Source organism: Myxocyprinus asiaticus, chromosome 7 (assembly GCF_019703515.2).
Source record: "Myxocyprinus asiaticus isolate MX2 ecotype Aquarium Trade chromosome 7, UBuf_Myxa_2, whole genome shotgun sequence".
Taxonomy (NCBI): domain Eukaryota; kingdom Metazoa; phylum Chordata; class Actinopteri; order Cypriniformes; family Catostomidae; genus Myxocyprinus; species Myxocyprinus asiaticus.
Genome location: NC_059350.1, coordinates 28,833,655 through 28,857,162, shown reverse-complemented (window position 1 = coordinate 28,857,162; position 23,508 = coordinate 28,833,655). Strand labels below are relative to the sequence as shown.

The 23,508-nt window shown below is 37.3% G+C and overlaps 1 protein-coding gene and 1 long non-coding RNA gene across 4 annotated transcripts in view; one reads left to right on the top strand and one right to left on the bottom strand.

The window, feature by feature from the left end:
* LOC127443757 (uncharacterized) overlaps window positions 1-23,508 on the top strand; it is a 600,892-nt gene that overhangs the window by 111,843 nt on the left and 465,541 nt on the right. The gene's annotated exons all lie outside the window — the stretch shown is intronic.
* Window positions 15,928-23,508, bottom strand: part of lonrf2 (LON peptidase N-terminal domain and ring finger 2) — a 76,514-nt gene continuing 68,933 nt past the window's right edge. For all 3 annotated transcript variants that reach the window (XM_051702483.1, XM_051702484.1, XM_051702485.1), the window contains 3 exons: window positions 16,825-16,987; window positions 16,506-16,655; window positions 15,928-16,361 (listed from right to left, as the gene is read on the bottom strand). In XM_051702483.1, the coding sequence (XP_051558443.1) occupies window positions 16,203-16,361; window positions 16,506-16,655; window positions 16,825-16,987 (472 nt within the window). In that variant the 3' untranslated portion in view covers window positions 15,928-16,202. The remainder of the gene's footprint in view (window positions 16,362-16,505; window positions 16,656-16,824; window positions 16,988-23,508) is intronic.

The window sequence follows — 23,508 nt, the reverse complement described above, 5'->3', positions numbered from 1 at the left end:
AATTATTTCTAATGGTTAAGCATGGATTTTACTGTGTGTGTGTGTAGAAGCCTGTGTAAAGGAGGCCCCTCAAAATGGAATATGTGATCACATATGGTACTCATATAAAGTAATCTTGAGTCTCATGTTTTGACACTAGGGGAAATATAGGATAAGGCCCTGTAGAGAGATGGAAAGGGGCCTCTCAAATAGTTCATGTTCTCTAACAGTTTGAAGACATAGAACAAAATGTATGGGGTGTATTGGTCACGCCCTATGTGAATGTGTATATAGGCATGTTTGAATACAGAAAGTTAGTTACTCTGCAGACTGACTCGGCTTTGCTATCTCTGATAATAAAGTCTATCTTCTGGCATCAAAACCTTAAGACTTTGAGAGTGATTCTTCATAAAGGCGGCGGAAGCCACAACAATTGCTCTAATGTTTAATTTCCTGGGGCATTCTGGTGTATGTATATTGTTTACCTTGATAGGTGAATGCAAAACGGTGTCTACTTTCCTCTGCTAAAGGGATGCTGAAAAAAAGCAGAGCACAGGTCAATAACAGTAAAATAATTGGCAGCAGGAGGAACATTAGTCAACAGCGTATGTGGATTTGAAACTTCTGCAGGCCAGTCTTCCGTTACCTCATTAACTGCTCTCAAATCATGCACTAAGTGCCATTTTGATATATCTGCCTTAGCAGCTGGCAATATGAGCATGTTGCAATGACTTACTGTTTCAATTAACACCCCTGCCTTATTCAATCCCTCAAATGTCTTTTTAATTCCTCCTACAGCTTCCTGTTTTAACGGATATTGTTGTTTTCTTGGTAGTTTTACTCCTGGTCTAAGTTTAATTCTAATTGGATTAACAGATTTTATTAAACCTACGTCTGTATCATGTTGAGACCACATTTCAGCAGGCACATGTTTTTCCATTTCTGACATTAGTTCAACTGTTTTTTAATCAAATTTTTCTTTTTCTATAGTAGTCACCACCACCCTTGGAATGCCTCCCATAGCAGTGTAACACAGAATTTTTAGGTATGTTTTATCTGCTGATTCAAAGATTAAAGGATTTTCTGTGGCTTCCCACTTTTTCTTTTCCGCTCTTTTCATCATTGGTCCTAGATCTTTTGCCTGACTTCCCTTACTATGGAAACGTTGGTCTGATCAACTGAAAATGGTCCTAAAATATTGCACACCTGTGCCTCTTGGTGGCGCTATAATAATTAAAAAAATAAAAATGGCTCTAACTATGGAAACTTTGGTCAGATCGACTTTACATTTTGCATGCAGTGTCTTTGTTCAAGGTGCCATCAAAGCCTATGAGGACAGTCGTATATCTTTAAAAACATGGTCGCCATTGACCAATCAGTTTTCAGCAGCTTTTAGGTAGGGTTAAATAAGTCCGATCGAAACTAAACTTGGTACACCTATTTGTCTCTTGGCCCCAGAGGTCTGTGCAAAATGTGAAAAAAATTGGCCACCGGGAGGCGCTATCACATTTTACATGCATTTAAATCATTGTATATACCGTTGTGTTTAAAAAAGAAACACGGTATTCATGCCATATTGTAAAACTCCTCATTCTAAACAACTTTGCCTTAAGTACCATTCATTTGAAACAAAATGGTCAATAAATACTTGAGATTATTTTAAAAGATTACTTTTTTGGGTGGTTCACTTGATGCCATGCGAGAGACAGACGTGTGAGACACGAGCTCTGCGAACTTTGCTAGTTTTTTAATTATTTTCATGTTGTGATCTGGTGAGATTCGATACACCCAATTACATACTTGCTCTTTGAGGTAAATATGGCAAAGAAGTCAAAATTCCCAGACTCTGGAGACATTAAAAGACACTTATGTGTTCAAGCTGAGGCCTCTGACGGGACTGCGGACTGGAGACACGATTTGGACGGCACGTCGGGAGAAGATATTCAGCGTCAGTTGTCCAACATGTCGGTGATGTTGAAGAAGGTTCTTGCTGACTTGGAGGATCTCGCTGTAATATGTCGATCGATTACGGCGATGGAAACAAAATTCTCCGAGTTGTTTACAAGAGTGACAGAAGTTGAAAAACGAATCGATTATCTTGAGTCATCGGAAAGGGAATTAACCGCTAATCCGCCCGTGTCCAAAACAGATTTGGAATTAATTTCGGAAAAACAGGAATATTTCAAAAATATGAGCAGAAGGAATAACATACGAATTGTTGGAATTCCTGAGCATGAAGAGGGCAGAGATATGGTGAAATTCCTGGACGAGTTTTTCCTGAGTCTGCTGGACATAACAGGCCACAAGCTGGAAATCGAGTGAGCTCACAGAGTCCATGCTCGCAGATCTGCTGAGGGAGATAGGCCTCGATCCATTCTGGCCAGATTTCTGAAATCATCCGATAAAGATCTCGTGTTTCTTGGAAGAACCATAATATTTTCTTGTTCCCGAACTTTGCGAATTCCACAAGAGAGAAACGTGATCGGTTCAAGGAATGCAAGAAACTCTTAATCAGAAAAAGATCTAGTTTGCTCTGATGTTCCCGGCCAAACTGAGAACAGAAACGAAGAATCGTCGCAAAGTATTTACTTGTCCAAAACAGGCACTCTCCTTTATAAATATATTGGAGTAAGCCATTTGATGTTTCTTATATTAGTGGACTGACTCGCGGTTCAGGGACTTTATTATCTGAGGAAGCTTGGTGCCATTTTTGTTTCTTTTTGCGTTTAGTCCGCCTAACGGCTGGAGTTTGTTTTATGGCATGACACCAAGAAACTTTTGCATTGACGGAAGATTTTTTTCCCCGGCCAGGTCGAGAATGGACACTTTGGATGACCACAGAATATCTATATGCTCACATAAAGGATGTCTTTTATAAAGTTGACGGGCTGAGTTAAGTTATGGTGTTTTTTTTGTTTTTTTTTTGCACGGCCTCCGAGTTAGTTTGGCTCTTGATCATCCGTGGAACTGGGATGCTGGTTTTGTTTTTCACGCTGGCTCTGCCTAATGGCTGGAGCTTGTTTTGTGGAATTACACTACTTCGGGACAGTTGTGGTTAAATATGTTTGTTCTTTGTGCTTATGCCTCCTAGTAGAATGATTACCTCATCTGCTGCACTCATAACAGCCGGCTCACTGATCATTTGTTTGTCTGTCCGAGGAAACTAAACGGCTTTATATCAGCAGGAATTTATTTTGTGGAGGAACACACCTTCGAGACAGTTCTGTGAATGAATCTACATGTTTTTTCTGTTATTCTGCCTGTTGGCTGGGGTATGTTTTACAAAGTATTTTCTGTTATTGTAATTGTGCCTCACAAAATGTGTGCAGAAGCACCGGTCTCAAGCAATCCAATGGCAAAGTTGTCGCGGGGGTTCTCGCATGCGTACATGGACTCTTTGAGTTTAGAGGGATTGTCGCCGGTTGGCGCTGTCGTGCGCAGGGTTAATGCGCATGTTTTTCTTTTTTCTGTTTGTTTTGTTCCGGGGGAAGTTCGGGGTTTGATTGTTGCATTAATGGGGGATGTGGTCTGTATAATTTTGTTTTTGACACACTCATTTTTTTTATTTTTTATTATATCAATATGTCAAATGTTAATGTGAATGGGTTATCTCTCTCCACATGGAATATAAATGGGTTGGGGCACCCCATAAAAAGAAGGAAGGTTATTTCTGTTCTTAAGCGCAAGAAATATGATATAGTGTTTCTTCAAGAAACGCATCTTTCCCCGCAAGAAGCTGAAACATTTGGGAAGCTATGGGGTGGGCATGTTTTCTTTAGCGCTGGCTCAAGTAAGAGCAGGGGAGTCATTATATTGATTAATAAACATCTACAATTCAAATGTCTCAAACAGATTAAAGATAAATTAGGAAGAGTCATTGTTGTGTTATGAGAAATTCAGGGGCAAAGGTTGATTTTGGCTAATATTTAGGCACCTAACGTTGATGATCAAGGCTGTTTTTATAGATCTTGAAGGGATGTTGCAAGCTGCTGGTATCTCTCATGACATAATATTGGGAGGAGACTTTAATATTTTGATGGACTCAGTCCTTGATCACAGTGAAGCAAAAGTGTGTAAACCCCCTAGAGCTACACTGACACTTCACAAGATCTGTAAAAATCTTGGTCTTGTAGATATCTGGCGACTTTTGAACCCATCTGGTAGGGATTATAAATTTTTTTCATCAGTTCATAAGATTTACTCTAGAATAGATTTTTTTTTTTTTTTATATCTAAGTCCCTCATTTCATCTGTTGTTGATTGCTCAATTGGAAATATCTTAGTCTCAGATTACGCCCTGGTGAGTTTGGAGATATTGCCACATACAGAGAAAAGGAAATCATATAATTGGCGCTTTAATGTATCCCTTTTGCAAAATCCTGATTTTCAACAAATGTTAAAGACTGAAATCAATGTTTATATGGAGACCAACTGGTCCTCAGTATCCTCTGTGGGTGTGGCTTGGGAGGCACTTAAGGCGGTTCTTAGGGGTCGAATCATACAGTATGCCTCATTTATCAAAAAATTAAAAGCACGAGAACTTGTGGAGTTGGAAGGAAATATTAAAAGTGCCAAGGCAGAGCTGAAGCGCCGTATGTCATCTGATGACCTCAGAGAATTGACCTGATTGAAATACAGGTATAATACTATTTTGTCGCAAAAAGTGGAGTTTTGGTTGTTCAGGGCAAGACAGTCATATTTTGAGTCAGGGGACAAAGCAGGGAAGCTTTTGGCTAGATATATAAAGCAGAGAGAGTCTTTTTCTACTATTCCCTCAGTGAAATCTGATGGTGGTGAAATTTTTACCTCAGCTATTGATATTAATAATGCTTTTAAAGAATTCTATCTTGATCTCTATAGTTCCACGTCTTCGTTTTCTGAAGAAGATATTAGAAACTTTGTGGAACCATTAGAACTCCCTAAACTGACGAATGAGCAAAAAAACTCTCTTGATTCTGAGATAACCTTGGAGGAGCTTGACGAGGTAATCAAGTCCCTACCTACTGGTAAGGCTCCGGGGCCAGATGGTTTTGCCGCTGAATTTTTTATATCTTATGCTACAGAACTGGCTCCACTTTTGTTAGAAGTTTATACTGAATCATTAAAGAATGGAAAGCTTCCTCCATCCATGACACAAGCCCGGATCAGTCTGATTCTTAAAAAGGACAAAGATCCAAGTGAGTGTAAAAGTTACCGTCCAATTTCCCTGATCCAGCTAGATGTAAAAATTCTGGCTAAAATTTTGGCTAACCGATTAAGTAAAGTTATGACATCTCTTATACATATAGATCAGGTGGGGTTTATTCGAGGCCGCAGCTCTTCTGATAACATCAGGCATCTCATCAATATCATGTGGTCAGTGGCAAATGATCAGACTCCGGTCACTGCCATCTCACTTGACGTCGAAAAGGCATTTGATATGGTAGAATGGGATTATCTTTTTAAGATTTTGGAAATGTATGGGTTTGGGAGTACATTTATTGGTTGGATCAAGTTACTTTATAGACACCCTGTAGCAGCGGTACAAACAAATGGATTAATTTCAGATTATTTTACTCTGGATAGGGGCACTCGGCAGGGCTGCCCTCTTTCCCCATTATTGTTCTGTCTTGCCCTGGAACCATTAGCATCCGCGATAAGAAAGGAGGATGATTTTTCAGGGGTGGTGGTGGGAGGTGTGGCGCATAAGCTTCTGCTTTATGCAGATGATATTTTATTATTCGTCTCCGACCCCACTAGATCTATGTCTTGCCTCCACAGAATTATTAATTCCTTTTCCAAGTTCTCAGGATACAAAGTCAACTGGTCTAAATCCGAAGCTTTGGCTTTGACAGCATACTGTCCAGTAATGGCCTTCCAGCCAGGTGCCTTCCAGTGGCCCGAACAGGGCATTAAGTATTTGGGCATTTTATTCCTAACAAATTTGTCTGATTTAGTCAGAGTTATTTTTGACCCTTTAATAAAACGGTTTTCGAGTGATGTAGACAGGTGGGCTTCATTACATTTATCGATGATTGGGAAGGTTAATGTTATTATAAATGAACTGTATTCCAAAATTTAACTACTTGCTACAGTCTCTCCCAGTAGATGTCCCCCTCTCTTATTTCAAGCAATTTGATAGCATAGCGAAGTCTTTCATTTGGAGTGGTAAGCGCCATTTCAATAAATTACATAGGCCGATTGACAAAGGTGGGTTAGGCCTACCCAAGATTTTGTTTTATTATTATGCATTCGGTCTCAGACATTTGGCTCATTGGTCACTTCCACCTGAAAGAGCCCCTCCCTGATTCTGCATTGAACAAGAACTCCTTACCCCTATTTTGCCATTGCACAGTCTTTCCATCAAACTAAATAGAGAAGTAAAATCACACCCCATTATTTCACATTTACACTCAGTATGGACAAAAGTGTCCAGAGTGTTTAATTCAGATATTTATCTAAATGTTGCCTCGAGCCTATGGCTAAACCCCAAACTATGCATTAATAAGTCCCCTTTTTGTTGGTCAGAGTGGATTGCGAGGGGGGATAATTCACTTGGTGATCTTTATGAGAGCGGTGTGATGAGATCCTTTGAAAATCTGGTTCAATATTTTGGGATCCCCAGATCTCAGTTTTTTAGGTATCTTCAGTTGCCATTTGCTCTGTACTATTTTTGGGAATAGCATACACCCCCCTAAAGCAGCAGATACTCTAGGAGTGGTGATTTCTGCTTATGGAAAGGGCCATGAGGCATCAGTGTATTACTCCTTATTAATTCAGAGTCTGGGGGACGGAGTCTCAACCACTCTCAAGAGATTATGGGAGAAAGGTTTAAACCTGGAATTGGAGGAGAGAGAATGGGCTAGGATTTTAAAAAACATAAAAACTGCATTGAGAGATGCAAGGGTGCGCCTTATACAATTCGTTTTTGGGGGGCTCTCGCAGTGGGTCTGTGGAGAGAGAGGTATAGTTTAGAGTTGTATGTTTATTATAGGTGTATGTGTATGTGTGTGTATGTGTATGTATATATGTGTGTGTATATATATATATATATATATATATATATATATATATATATATATATATATATATGTGTGTGTGTGTGTGTGTGTGTGTGTGTGTGTGTGTGTGTGTATGTATGTGTGTGTATATATATATATATATATATATATATATATATATATATATATATATATATATATTATTTTATTCTCTGTAAATGTGTGTACTTATGTAAGACCACTGGGATGTTCGTTTGGGGTGGGGTTCTTGATCGGGGAGGGGAAGTAGTGGGTGTTAATGTTGAATCACTGTATATATGTTTTGTTTTTTGTTTTTTTGAAAATTAATATAAATGTTAATCACAAAAGATTACTTTTTTGAACTTGTCCTAGGCAGTTTGCCCGATCGGAACCAAACCAGTGCAGAAAGATTCAGCAGAGTTTATATATGAAAAGTTATCAAAGGAATTTTGAAATTCTGATTTATCATCAAATGGTATGCCAACATGTTTGTAGTGGGTGTGTCCATTTTACTAAAACGGTTATAAATTTTGAACGGATTAAGATATTATCACCAAATATGGTACACTCATGTATGGCCTCATTCTGAGGACACACAAAAATATTGCACACCTTTGCCTCTTGGTGGCGCTATAATAATAAAAAAATAAAAATGTCTCTAACTATGGAAATTTTTCTCCAAATGACTTGAAATTTTGCATGCAGTGTCTTGTCCAAGGTGTCATCAAGATCTATGAGGACGGTCGCATATCTTTAAAAACATGGTCGCCATTGACCAATCAGCTTTCAGCAGCTTTTATGTAGGGTTAAATAAGGCCGATCAGAACTTGGTACGCCTATTTGTCTCTTGGACAAGAGGTCTGTGCAAAATTTGAAAAACATTGGCCACCAGGAGGAGGTATCACATTTTACATGCATTTAAATCATTGTATATACCGCTGTGTTTAAAAAAGAAACATGTTATTCATACCATATTGTAAAACTCCTCATTCTGAACAACTTTGCCTTAAGTACCATTGGTTTGAAACAAAACGTTCAATAAATACTTGAGATTATTTTAAAAGAAAACTTTTTCGAACTCGTCCTAGGCCATTTGCCCAATCGGAACCAAACCAGTGCAGAAAGATTCAGCAGAGTTTCACTATCAAAAGTAATCAAAGGAATTTTGAAATTCTGATTTATCATCAAATGATATGCCAAAACGTTCGTAGTGGGTATGTCCATTTTTACTAAAACGGTTATAACTTTTGAACGGATTGAGATATTATCACAAAATTTGGTACACATACTGTATGTATGGGCTCATTCTGAGGACAAACCAAAATATTGCACACCTTTGCCTCTTGGTGGCGCTATAATAATTAAAAAACGAAAAATGGCTCTAACTGTGAAAACATTGGTCCGATTGACTTTAAATTTAGCATGCAGTGTCTTTGTCCAAGGTGCCATCAAGGTCTATGAGGACAGTCGCATATCTTTAAAAACATGGTCACCATCGACCAATCAGCATTCAGCAGCTTTTATGTAGGGTTAATAAGGCCGATTGGAACTAAACTTGGAATGCCTATTTGTCCCTTGGCCCCAGAGGTCTGTGCAAAATTTGAAAGAAATTGGCCACCAGGAGGCGCTATCACTTTTTACATGTGTTTAAATCATTGTATATACGCTGTGTTTAAAAAAGAAACACGTTATTCATACCATATTGTAAAACTCCTCATTCTGAACAACTTTGCCTGAAGTACCATTGGTTTGAAACAAAACGTTCAATAAATACTTGAGATTATTTTAAAAGATAACTTTTTCGAACTCATCCTAGGCAGTTTGCCCGATCGGAACCAAGCAGTGCAGAAAGATTCAGCAGATTTTCAATATGAAAACTTATCAAAGGAATTTTGAAATTCTGATTTATCGTCAAATGGTACGCCAAAACGTTTGTAGTGGGTGTGTCCATTTTACTTAAACGTGATAACTTTTGAATGGATTTATATATTATCACCAAATTTGGTACACATATGTATGGCCTCATTCTGAAGACACACAAAAAATATTGCACACCTTTGCCTCTTGTTGGCGCTATAATAATTCATAAACTAAATATGGCTCTAACTAGGAAAAGTTGGTCCGATCATCTTGAAATTTTGCATGCAGTGTCTTTTTCTAAGGTGCCATCAATGTCTTTGAGGACAGTTGCATATCTTTAAAAACATGGTCGCCATTGACCAATAAGCTTTCAGCAGCTTTTATGTAGGGTTAAATAAAGCCGATCGGAAATAATCTTGGTACGCCTATTTGTTTCTTGGCCCAAGAGGTCTGTGCAAAATTTGAAAAACATTGGCCACCAGGAGGCGCTATCACATTTTGCATGCGTTTAAATATTTGTATATACCACTATGTTTAAAAAAGAAACACGTTATTCATACCAAATTGTAAAACTCCTCATTTTGAACAACTGTGTCTAAGTACCATTGGTTTGAAACAAAACGTTCAATAAATACTTGAGATTATTTTAAAAGATTACTTTTACAAACTTGTCCTAGGCTGTTTGCCTGATCGGAACCAAACCAGTGCAGAAAGATTCAGCAGAGTTTCAATATCAAAAGCAATCAAAGGAATTTTGAAATTCTGATTTATCTTCAAATGGTACACCAAAACATTCGTAGTGGGTATGTCCATTTTACTAAAACGGTTATAACTTTTGAATGGATTGAGATATTATCACCAAATTTGGTACACATATGTATGGGCTCATTCTGAGGACACAAAAATATTGCTTACCTTTGCCTCTTGGTGGCGCTATAATAATTTAAAAAAAAAATGGCTCTAACTATGGAAACATTGGTCCGATCATCCTTAAATTTTGCATGCAGTGTCTTTGTCCAAGGTGCTGTCAAGGTCTGTGAGGACATTCGCATATCTTTAAAAACATGGTCGCCATCGACCAATCAGTTTTCAGCAGCTTTTATGTAGGGTTAAATAAGGCCAATCGGAAATATTCTTGGTACGCCTATTTGTCTCTTGGCACCAGAGGTCTGTGCAAAATTTGAAAAACATTGGCCACCAGGAGGCGCTATTGCATTTTACATGCATTTAAATCATTGTATACACCGCTGTGTTTAAAAAAGGAACATGTTATTCATACCATATTGTAAAACTCCTCATTCTGAACAACTCTGCCTTAAGTACCATTGGTTTGAAACAAAACGTTCAATAAATACTTGAGATTATTTTAAAAGATTACTTTTTGAACTCCTCCTAGGCCATTTGCCCGATCAGAACCAAACCAGTACAGAAAGATTCAGCAGAGTTTCAATATCAAAAGCAATCAAAGGAATTTTGAAATTCTGATTTATCGTCAAACGGTACGCCAAAAAGTTTGTAGTGGGTGTGTCCATTTTATGTCTATGAGGACAGTTGCATATCTTTAAAAACATGGTCGCCTTTGACCAATAAGCTTTCAGCAGCTTTTATGTAGGGTTAAATAAGGCCGATCAGAAATAAACTTCATACACCTATTTGTCTCTTGGTCCAAGGGGTCTGTGCAAATATTTGAAAAACATTTTCCACCAGGAGGCGCTATCACATTTTGCATTCGTTTAAATATTTGTATATACCGCTGTGTTTAAAAAAGAAACACGTTATTCATACCAAATTGTAAAACTCCTCATTCTGAACAACTTTGCCTAAGTACCATTGGTTTGAAACAAAACGTTCAATAAATACTTGAGATTATTTTAAAAGATTACTTTTACAAACTCGCCCTAGGCCATTTGCCCGATCGGAACCAAACCAGTGCAGAAAGATTCAGCAGAGTTTCAATATCAAAAACAATCAAAGGAATTCTGAAATTCTGATTTATCTTCAAATGGTACACCAAAACATTCGAAGTGGGTATGTCAATTTTACTAAAACGGTTTTAACTTTTGAATGGATTGAGATATTATCACCAAAGTTTGTACACATATGTATGGGCTCATTCTGAGGACACACAAAAATATTGCTTACCTTTGCCTCTTGGTGGCGCTATAATAATTAAAAAAATAAAAATGGCTCTAACTATGGAAACATTGGTCCGATCAACCTTAAATATTGCATGCAGTGTCTTTGTCCAATGTGCTATCAAGATCTATGAGGACATTTGCATATCTTTAAAAACATGGCCGCCATCGACCAATCAGTTTTCAGCAGCTTTTATATAGGGTTAAATAAGGCCAATCGGAACTAAACTTGGTACATCAATTTTTTTCTTGGCCCCAGAGGTCTGTGAAAAATGTGAAAAAAAATTGGCCACCGGGAGACGCTATCGTGTTTTACATGCATTTAAATCATTCAATCGTTGTGTTTAACCAAGAAACACGTTATTCATACCATATTGTAAAACTCCTCATTCTGAACAAATTTGCCTTAAGTACCATTGGATTGAAACAAAACATTCAATAAATACTTTAGATGATTTTAAAAGATTACTTTTTCAAACTCGTCCTAGGCCGTTTGCCCAATCGGAACCAAACCAGTGCAGAAACATTCTCTGAGGTCCCAAAATAAAATTTATCAAAGGAATTGTGAAATTCAAATTTATCGTCAAACAGTATGCCAAAACAATCATAATGGGTGTGTCCACTTTTACTAAAATGGTTATAACTCTTGAACTGAATGAGATATTATCACCAAATTTGGTACACTTATGTATGAAGTCATTGTGAGGACACACACAAATATTGCACACCTCTGCCTCTTGGTGGCGCTATAATGGTTAAAAACAAAAATGGCTCTAACTATGGAACCGCTGGTCCGATCGACTTGAAATTTTGCATGCAGTTTATTTGTCCAAGGTGTCATCAAGGTCTGTGAGGACAGTTGCATATTTTGAAAAACATATCGACCAATCAGCTTTCAGCAGCTTTTATATAGTCAGTTTGGTTTATTTGGCATCCACTGGATCATTTCTGTCAATTCTGATTGTTTAGTTTATTTCTTCACATGTTTGGACCCCGATGATTGCTGCTTGTGGCTATATTTATTTATTTTATTTTTTTCTGCCCTAAAAGTGTCTGGGCATCAGAGACCATAAGTCGTAGAGATTCCAAACTTGGCAGGATGGTTCCAATTCCCCCCACTATTCAGGCATACAGACACACATCCGTTGGACACTAGGTGGCACTATTGCGAACAAAACAAACAAAAATCACATTTTGAGCCCTAACTCTTGAACTGTTGACACGCACAAAAATCGTGATAGCACCATGATAAAACTTTGCACAGACCTCATAGGCCAAGAGTCAAATAGATCCACCGAGTTTCATTCCGATCAACCTTTGTTAACCTTGTCTAATAGCTGTTGAAAGCTGATTGGCCGATGACAGCCATGTTTTTAAACATATGCAAATGTCCTCATAAACATTGATGGCACCTGAGACAAAGACACTGCATGCAAAGTTTGAAGTCAATCGGACCAACTGTTTCATAGTTAGAGCCATTTTAATGTTTTTCCCTGTTATAACGACACCAATTTGCAAAACTGCACATATTTTTTTGTGCATCCTTAGATAGAGCCCATACATAAGTATGTCAAGTTTAGTGAAGATATCTCTTTTCGTTCAAGAGTTATAGCATTTAAATAAAATTAGCCACGCCTACTTCCTGTGTTTATTCGCATATCGTAGCTAACGTGAATCAAAAGTTCAAACTTTTTTTTAATAATTGTTGATATTGACACTCCATAGAATAATTTGGCATTGGTTTGGTCCCGATCGGACGAACGGCCTAGGACTAGTTCGCAAAACTATAGCGGAAATTAAATTGGACATAAATTTAATTTATGTCCTTCGGGCTTGAACCCCTAAAAATCCTTGCAAAAATATAGGGTTTCTAGCCCTTTGGGCTTGAACCCCTAATAAAAATCCTTACAAAAACAACAGGGTTTCTAGCACTTCGGGCATGAACCCCTAATAATAATAATAATAAAAATTATTTCAGAAACAATAGGGTTTCTAGCCCTTCATGCTTGGACCCCTAATAAAAAGAAAATCAGTACAAATACCAAAGGGTTCAAGCACTTCATGCTTGGACCCCTAATAAAAAGAAAATCAGTACAAATACAATAGGGTTCCAGCACTTCGTGCTTGGACTCCTAATAATAATAAAAAGAAAATCAATACAAATAAATTAGGGTTCCAGCACTTTGTGCTTGGACCCCTAAAAAGAAAATCAGTACAATTACAATAGGGTTCCAGCAGCTTCGCTGCTTGGCCCCCTAATAAGTAAAAGAAGAAAATCAGTACTATTACAATAGGGTTCCAGCAGCTTCGCTGTTTGGCCCCCTGATAAGAAAATCCTACAAAAACCCTTCAGGCTTGAACCCCTAATAAAAATCCGGACAAAAACAATATGGATTCTAGCCCTTCAGGCTTGAACCCCTATAGAAGAAAATCAGTACAATTACAATAGGGTTCCAGCACCTTCGCTTCCACACCGCTAGGGGCGCTAGAGTGCCTTAATCATTGTATAAATAGTGGTGCTGTAGTAAAGGAAGGGTGTAAAGCATGTGGAGATGGAAGTATGTCTTGCTAGCTGAGCTCATACAATCCTGAGTCTTTGTTGAGAAACGCCTGTTTTAAGTTCAACTGAAAGTAAGGAGTTGTTTTATCTTCCATTGTTCAAGAAATGTATGTTTTTTTTTTTTTTTTTTTGGTTGATATTTCTAAGTTTGCTGAGTTCATGGTTTGAAGTGTTTGTTTGTTTCTCAGAGAGCACTGAGTGCCCGGACATCCAGGCACAAGAACAGTTTTTACCCTCAGGCCATTTTCTTCATGAACAATTAAACTGTCCCAGGACTCCCCATAGTGCAATAATGTAAATACATATCTCATGTACATGCATAAATTCACATATTTAATTAAATAACTGAACATACCCTTACCTTGCACATACAGTACCATTTGCACATGTACATTCTAGGGATGTGCGAGACTAGTCGACTAAACGGTTCGGATGCAGCTAGTCGACACTGGAATTACTGGTCGATTATTTTCAACAATGTCCTGACGGTTTTAATATGCCAAGTAACTTTTACTTGGTCATTTCCGTTTAGAACTGGCTTTTAATGGTTGTTCTATTGATCCTGCAGTATTCATTCAATTGTTTTCAATAAATATGTCTGTTAAATATTTGCTAACTTTGATTCAGTGAATGCGTGTCATGTTCTATATTTAATGTACAATGATCATAATTCAAGGCGAGCACGTCGCAGATAAATGCCCCATTTCAGTGGAATTTAGCATCGGATTTGGAATAAATTTGTTTTTTTTTTAATAACTGTTTTCTGAACTCTTTAGACTAGTGGGTTATTAAACTTCCGTTTAATTACAGTCAACTTAGTCGTAGCGCACATCCCTAGTACATACGCCATTCTGTTATATGTCCTATTATTTGTATGTCTGTTTATACAATTACTTTGTTTTATATTCTGTCTCACTGTTATGTTATATGTGCACTTGTTTCTCCTATCACCAAAAATTTCCTTGTACATGGGAACACTTGGCAATAAAGATCATTATGATATTGAATTGTATTTGGATTATTTAGTATGTTTTGTAGAAGATTTATTGTCAAGATATATGCAAACTGCCTTCAAGTTCTCTTCCATTTCTCTCATATCTGATATTCCATACTGCCATGAACTTTGGTTTTGAGTCTGGGAGTCATCTGGATTGAGAGGATTAACATTTGCGGATATCTACTACTTGGAACACTACTTCATTATAATACTTCAACCTACCTTCACACTGAATCACTCTCCACCAACTGCTAACACTGAACTGTTTCATACTGGGTTCTACAGATTAGATTGTATTACTCATTCACTGCTTTGCATTTTGTGTTAATTTAATTTTGTTTGCATTGTCATGGATTTGTTTTGTTTTTTTCATATTCAAATTCTACATAAGATCTGGTTATGCATTCATTTGGGTATACATGTTTCTTACCTGTTTAATATGCAACATAAAATGTTTAAATCCTCCCTTTATCGTATAGCTGATTTTGAGTTTAAAAACAATGAACAATAGTATTTTGAAAAATTAACATTAAACATGCATTCTATTATTAATAATAATGATAAAATATGTATTTAGAAATATCATCAGATCATTCATTCTGAAGATAGGATGATGTCTTTTAGTATGATGCCTTTAGATAGCTTTAGATGTGTCTCACCTTACCACATGTGATCGGCTCATCAGAGATGCATCTAAATACCAGCCACACTCCAGTTCCCAGTAATGCTTTATGAATAAATTATGCAGATTAGCATGTACGACTTAGCTTTACTGCTTGTCGATTTTAGATACACTGCTGTTATTTTTTTTTGTTTTTTTTTTTAACTTTCAGTTATTTGTCATTTTATGACTCTTCAAAGCTCATCTTATACTTGCTATGTTGTTGTTTTTTTTTTTCCACCATTGTAATTTTTATGTTAAATGATCAGGTCCACGCTGAACGCTGGCGTATGTGTGATGGAAACCATTGGTCTGCGGAGAATTAAAAAAAAAAGGCATTATTTCTTAATCTTATGACTTGTTCGTTTAATATGCACGTATTCGCGGGGACCTAGGCCCTGGTGGGCTACAAAACTATTTTAAAAGCAATATGGACATCAAAACACTGCAATTTAAGACTGCATTAATGGTCTCTGGATAAACTAGACATCTCTAAATGAGTGTGAGCAATGGAACAAAAATAAATCAACATACAGAGAAAGCAGGCAACCAGAGACTTGCATTCCATTTACTTTACAACTTTAATTATATATATATATATATATATATATATATATGGATTTTCTTTTTCAAAACCAACACACTAAGGTCAATATTGATACTAAGAGCCTATTAGAAACATTTGGTCAGTCTTACACACCATCTAAGCACAAAACAAAAGTGGAAGTTTCTTAGAAAAGGTAAGCACAAAAAAAAAAAAAAAAAAAAAAAACAGTACACCTTTCCCACACCCACGCCTTTCATGATGTTTGTTGCTACATTTAGACTGGCAAACTGTTTTATTGCACATTGTCACAGGTGACTAAACAGTGAGGGTTGCGTGTTGTAATGATTGGCCAGGATGGCCGATGGAAGATGCCTTCTTGACCCCAGTCTGAAGCAACATTCCCAAGGTACAGGTTAATAGTGATGATGACAATTTGAATTGAGGCAGACTAAGACCATAGACATCATCGAGGGCGCTTGCGCGTTACAAAAATGAGGACTCGGCGGATAGCAATCAGTCGGTCCTTAAGGGCGTTCATAGCAAGGATGGTGAGCTGAGCTCTGTTTTCCAGTGGCAACACAGCTAACAGCCACCAACACCATGCTGGACCACTGGGGTTCACCTGAGAAAAACAAGACAACAAACCAGATCTGTTAGCTTGTTATTTTTACAAATGTATTGGATAGACAAAATAATAAAAATGCATGGCAGCAATCTAAAAATAAAGATTGGTGTCTTAAGCAAATTATTTGGTGTAAATGTTCACCTGTGGGTCAAAGTCTTTGACAGGCAGCTGGCCAAAGTGGCTGATAATTTGATTCTTCATATCATCTTTAAGGGAGGTAAACCAGGCTGTGGCCTGATCATACACAGATTCATGCAACTTCAGGAGCTCTGTCAACTCCTCTCCTTCAACCTGAACACAGACCACATACAGACCAGGTCAGCATGGAAGATTGCCTATTATTCTCTCCCTCTCTGTGTGAGAGCGTGAGAGAAAAATCGGCAATCCCCACACACAAACGCGCGCACGCGTGCACGCACACACCATGTCTTTCTTGCACTCCTCAAAAGTACATCTATACCTTCATATCCTCTAAATATTCAATCTTGGCTGTGTGGTATCCATCTCTCTGGCCATGACTGAGCACTTTGAAACGAGCAATGCCGATGGTGTCCACCACGGAGCGTCCATCAGGAAAAAACTTAACATCTCTCACCTCCAACATGCAGCCATGGTCTGCAAACCTGTTAAAATCACACACTGCCATTTAACTGCAGGTCACAAGACAAACTGTTTGTCAGATTTAAAACAATTTACCACAAATGCAAATGTTTGTTCAAATATATGTGTGTATACATTTGTAAGGGCAATATTAACCAAATAACCATATCATTCTGTTCTGATTTATAAATAATGATCAGAACCTTCCCAATAGCACCAGTGCAGATGTCTGTTCTTTTAACATAATTCTGATATAGATAACATGAAGATGGGACATTTAACGAAATTAAAGTCATTTGTAGTCTATGTATGGCAGAATTTAATTACCGTCGAAGTTTGACAAGTATGAAATATTACCAAGCGAAACATTGCCGTTAATGCGAAAACCAACAAATCTTACCCTACACAAGATAACGTTCATAAAGGCAAGGCAAGTTTATTTATATAGAACATTTCATAAACAATTATGTAAAGCACTTTAAATTGCCATCGTGTATATATTTTCTTTATAATTTTTAAGAACATGAAATAAGAATAAAAAGTAAATCAAATTAAAAAAAAAAGTTAAACTGCCTGGCACAGCATAGGATAACTACATTATTAAATAAAAAAATTAAAATGAATAAAAAAGAAAAAGAATACAGAAATAAAATTATGCACTGCAATTAGTAAGTGCAGCACAGTGCTCAGTGAATAAATGCACAGCTAAACGGATGCGTGTTCAGTCTAGCCTCGAATGTGACTACTGTAGAAGCACACCTGACCTCTACTGGAAGCTGGTTCCAGCCGTGGGTGATATAATAGCTAAATGCAGTCTCACCTTGTTTTGAGTTAACCCTTGATATTTCTTACTGACGTGATCCTAATGGTCTGAAAGGTCTGTTAGGTTTATATTCAACAAGCATATCTGCAATGTACAGTATTTAGGTCCTACACCATTGAGTGATTTATAAACAAGTAATAGTACTTTAAAATCAATTCTAAATGTAACCGGAAGCCAGTGTAAAGACATGAGGACTGGAGTAATATGCTCTGATTTTGGGGTTCTGGTGAGAATCCTGGCAGCAGCAATCTGAATGAGCTGCAGGTGTCTAATGGTCTTTTTGGAAAGGGTGGTGAGAAGTCCATTGCAGTAGTCCACCCTACTGGTGATGAATGCATGAACAAGTTTCTCCAAGTCTTGACTGGATACAAAACATCTAATTCTCACTATATTTTTGAGGTGAAAGTAGGCTGATTTAGTTATTACTTTGATGTGACTAAGAAACTAAGTTCTGACTCCAAAATGACACCAAGATTCCTGACTTGATTTTTTGTCTTTAGACCCCTGGAGTCAAGGTATGTGTTCACCTTGGGAATTTCACCTTTGTTGCCAAATACAATGACCTCTGTCTTGTCGTTGTTTAACTGAAGGAAGTTTTGGCACATCCAACTGTTGATTTCATCAATGCACTTGCACGGAGAGTCTATGGGGCTGTAGTCATTTTGCGATAGAGCTAGGCTGGGTGTCGTCTGCATAGCTATGGTACGCAATTTGGTTCTTTTTCATAATTTGGCCTAGTGGGAGCATATATAGGTTGAACAGGGGCAGTGCAAGAATTGAGCCTTGTGGGACTCCACACATCAAGGATGTCCACTCAGATTCATAGTTGCCTATGTTTACATAGTAACCCCTCCCATCTAGATATGACGTGATCCAGCTGAGGAGACCATCCAAGAGAGCCCTACCCAGTTTTCCAATCTGTCTAGGAGAATGTGTGGTCAACAGTGTCAAAGGCAGCACTGAGATCTAATAATACCAGCATTGATATTTTGCCTGAATCAGTATTTCCAAACATTAATCCTCCATTTAGGCATACATATTTGCTTGAGTCTTCTCCAAATGAAATAGATTTATGAATATATCGCCATTAATACAGCGACATCTCTGAAAATTTACACAAGGGCTTATTTAAAAAAAAAAAAAAAAAAAAAAAAAAAAAAAATACATTATGAAAACTAAAAGTGAAAAGAAATCTAGTCATAAGCAACAATCATCAGGTCCAAGCATGTATAGCCAGAACATGACCAAAATAATCAAAATGGACAGAATAAATCCTGATGATGCTATGGATACAATCAGGGCTTGACATTAACTTTTTGGTTCACCGGCCACTGTGGCTAATGGTATTCCAAAGTCACTAGCCACTCAGCCTAATGATTTAAGTCATCTTTAGAATATCTGAAGGCAAACATGGCTAGTTAGAACAGGAGTAGGATAGAAAAAGGGGTCAATATATTGTCCATTTGTCCATGGAAGTCCAGCTTTTAACCCCTTTAACCTTTCTAAATTGTACTTGCCTTCATGAAAGTTTACCATATTTCTTCCATTTTTTTAACAGTGGCATTTGTAATAATAAAGGCCATAACTACAGGTCAGACCATGAATGGCTCCACATTACTGTGGATAAGCTAATGTAGATAGTCTTTCGAGAAAAAAATAAATAAATAAAATAAAAATAAAAACTATAGGCTAGTATTTGATATGTTTAATAGCCTTAACATGTTTAGAAACCTTTAACTACAAATTTCACAGTTAATAATTCCATGGAGTACAACAGGAGATATATATTGGGTAGATTAAACTCCAACACCATTCATTTACATTGTATCTTTTTCCGCAAATGGAAAAATACATGAATCTTTTTTTCATTCATGAAAGAAAAAGTCCTACAGATTTGGATCAAATAAAGGTAAGTGAATGATAACAGAATAATTATTAATAATAAAAGTGAAGTCTTACAGACTCGCCCTAATATGCATCTATACTAGGTATCAGCTACTGTTACTGCAATTAAAATGTTTTAGTTTGATTACAATGTTTTTAAAATACACATCATCAAATGTTGTTGATGCATTTCACACTTGTCTCTTTACCCCATCTGTGCTATTTATAATGTCAGGGCTGTCTAGCCGTTTGAGATGTTCGAATTCCCCCACATAGAGCTTTATACTAGGACGTTCTCTTTAGAATTCAAATGTGTCACATACACATTTTGTGGTCTCTGCCAACCGCCACAATATTGAGTGAAGCCCAGCTGAATCACGCACATTTCACTCTGCACTGTGACTGTCCCATAGCTTTGGCTCTATCTCTGGAGCACGCTAATGTGTGCTGTGGAGGTTCGGGCAAAATCACGCTTCATTCGCCCCTGCACAGGTGCGCATGTTTTACTTCGTATAAAGCGCTGAACGCGAGATGAATAAAAGAAAATTTGCTTCTACTGTGGCCACCCGCCAAAGTGGCTAGTAAGAGAGACGAAGTTACATGCCACTGCCAAATTTCTACCCGGATTTGGCAGGTGGGCGGGTGTTAATGTCAAGCCCTGGACACAATTGTAAATGAATTGTTGTATTTTTATTTAATCAAAGAGTCAGTTATATTTTCAACAGATTATTATGAAATTGGTAAAGTTTTGTATATGCGTTTGATAGGCACCATTTTTTATCATGAAATTAAATTAAAACAAAGAATGCAGGACAATTAAATCAGGAAAAACTGAATTTGAGAAATAAAATACATTTCATAGGGTCCTACTCATGTTGGATAGCTGTTGATTTTCTCCTGCACTCACAATACATGACAAGAGCAATATCAAAAAGTCTATCATGTGGACAAAACTGGTAGTACATCCTTCATCTGTCATTCAAAGTTGAAATAACTTGATCATTTCAATTTGCTGTTGACCAATAGAAAGATTAAATTTGGCACATGTCCTCAGACTATCCTGGTGTGCATATGTTTTAAGTTTTGTCATGTTTGGACCTTGTGCACACAAATAAATGCATATAGTTCAAACCCACAGAATTGTCTTATATCTTCTAAACAATTTGACAAATCAAAATTCTTTGAACAACTTTTTGTCAGGTGGGTCTGTAGATGATGTATACCATATTTTGTGTGAATTGGAAAAACAGCCTAGGATAAGTTAGAAAAAGTATGATTTTCAACAAATCAAAGTGGTAGAAATGTTTTTTTTTTTTTAACGGAAATTAAAATCCAAATGACCAAATGATTTGGGGACACTGATGGATTCAGTGTATGCTGCCCATACACTTTTAGGGCAGAAAAATAATAAATATGACATCATCGAGGGCCAAGCTCACATGGAACGTATTCATTGTAGCACCATATTGGATTTTTGACGGTGATAAAAAGGAGACTGTGAGGGACAGTCTCTTCAATGGGTTGTTTCTGTGGACAGAACATTGAAAAAAGCCTCTTTACAAAAAAAAAAAAAAAAAAAGTACTCAATTCACAAAGCACAAGTTCTGAAAATTTTATGTGATCTAAGACCTTTTATACAGCCTCATACAGCGCATGCTGTTAACGAGACTGTAAGTCTATACTGTACCTCAGCCTCGTTTAAATTCCAGTCAAAAACCAAATATGGTGCTGCTGTGAATAAGGTCTATGGCTCATATAGGGTAATAGGTCATCAGAATGTATTGCATTGGACTATTGGAATGTCTCTGACAACTTGCATAGATGAAAATTTTTGGGCTGCCAAAACAAAATTAAAGATATATACATCTCGCCTTCGGCACTTTATATGCACTAAATATGCTTCTCACCTGAGACAAAATAAAGTTTTTTTTTTTTTTAAATACACATCATTACCCCTTGCTAAAATTGATCACGATTTTACAGCAGTAACAGTAACTGTGGTATTTTGACAAAAATGTTGCAATTTCATATTAAATATGCTAATCTATTAGGTGGAATCTATTAACTTTCATTAATAGTGGCAATTGTAGTTAAAGTTTCTTAGTGTTTAGGCTACTATTTTTTATAAATAAATTCAGTATGACTAGTTGTACTATTCTGAATGCTCCCATGAGTAGAACACTTTACTGAGTTGGGACTGTGCTAGTGAAAATTTATGTTTCCTACTCCATAACAGATATCGTTTTTCTGTCATCAGGCTCCAAGTAATCTTTAGGAATATCTGAAGGAAAACAAGGCCAGTGTATTTCCTAATATCCAACATAATTTGAACAGAACATATACGAGAAACAGAAATAAGCATAATAAATATTTGTAAAAAATTAAAACAACAATCCAGCAATGCAATAATAAAAAATAAATGTCATATTACTTGAACAAAACAGGTTTAAAAGAGGTGCAGTAGACAAGAATAAGAACATCTAACACATCTTATAAGCACAAAATGCAGTCATATTAAAGCTAGCGAATGCTGCTGATATGCAGTGTCGGGTTACACAGCCATAGCCCTCTGCACGGACACATGCAGCTGCACTCGTTATAATACTGAAGCATTTATGTGTCAATCAAGCACCAATAAAAATTTTGCTTACAGATATATAACAAATAATGAATTTGTTGAGATAAATAAACACCTTTGATGGGGGGGGCTGGATAGCTCAGCGAGTATTGACGCCTGGAGTTGCGAGTTCGAATCCAGGGTGTGCTGTGTGACTCCAACTAGGTCTCCTAACAACCAAATTGGCCCGGTTGCTAGGGAGGGCAGAGTCACATGGAGTAACCTCCTCATGGTCGCGATTAGTGGTTCTCGCTCTCAATGGGACACGTGGTAAGTTGTGCATGGATCGCGGAGAGTAGCATGAGCCTCCACATGCGGAGTCTCTGCGGTGTCATGCACACAACGAGCCATGTGATAAGATGCGCGGATTGACGGTCTCAAGCGGAGGCAACTAAGACTTGTCCTCCGCCACCTGGATTGAGGTGAGTAACCGCACCACCACGAGACCTACTAAGCAGTCAGAATTGGCCATTCCAAACTGGGGAGAAAAGGGGATTAAGGGATTAAAAAAAATTAAATAATAATAAACACCTTTGATGATAAATAACTGGGAAAGCTGTTGAGTGTATATCATCAGAACGATTACACAGTTCTTACCATGGAAATGTTTGTGAGGAAAAATCAAATTACATTTGCAAGACACTTTTATCCAAAGCAACTTACAGTGCCCTTATTACAGGGACAATCCCCCTGGCCTTGCTCAAGGACACAATGGTGGTGGCTGTGGGGACTGAACCAACAACCTTTTGCTTACCAGTTCAGTGCTTTAGTCCACTACACCACCACCTTATTTTGTCATAAACAAACAGCAACACCATACAAAGAAAAACAGGGTGACTGTGTATTCCATTGCAACAACTTATGATTTTGATAGATTTGACAGAAATTGGTTCTGGAGTTATTAGCAAAAACTAAAGATAGCTTCACTAATAATCTTCCAGATCTATCTCATATACTCAGTAAACCCCAAAGCCTAGAAGAACTTAATAGATCTTAATAGAACTATAAATACAGTCTTCTCCAGCACTCTTGATAGTTTTGCCCCCCTTCGATTAAAGAAAATTAAAGAAAAAAGCCCTGCACCATGGCACAATGATCACACTCATGCTCTCAAGAAAGCAGCTCAGAAAATGGAGCGCAAGTGGAAGAAAACAAAATTAGAGGCATTTCGTGGTGCATGGAAGGATAGTGTCTGTAGCTACAGACAGGCACTAAAAGCT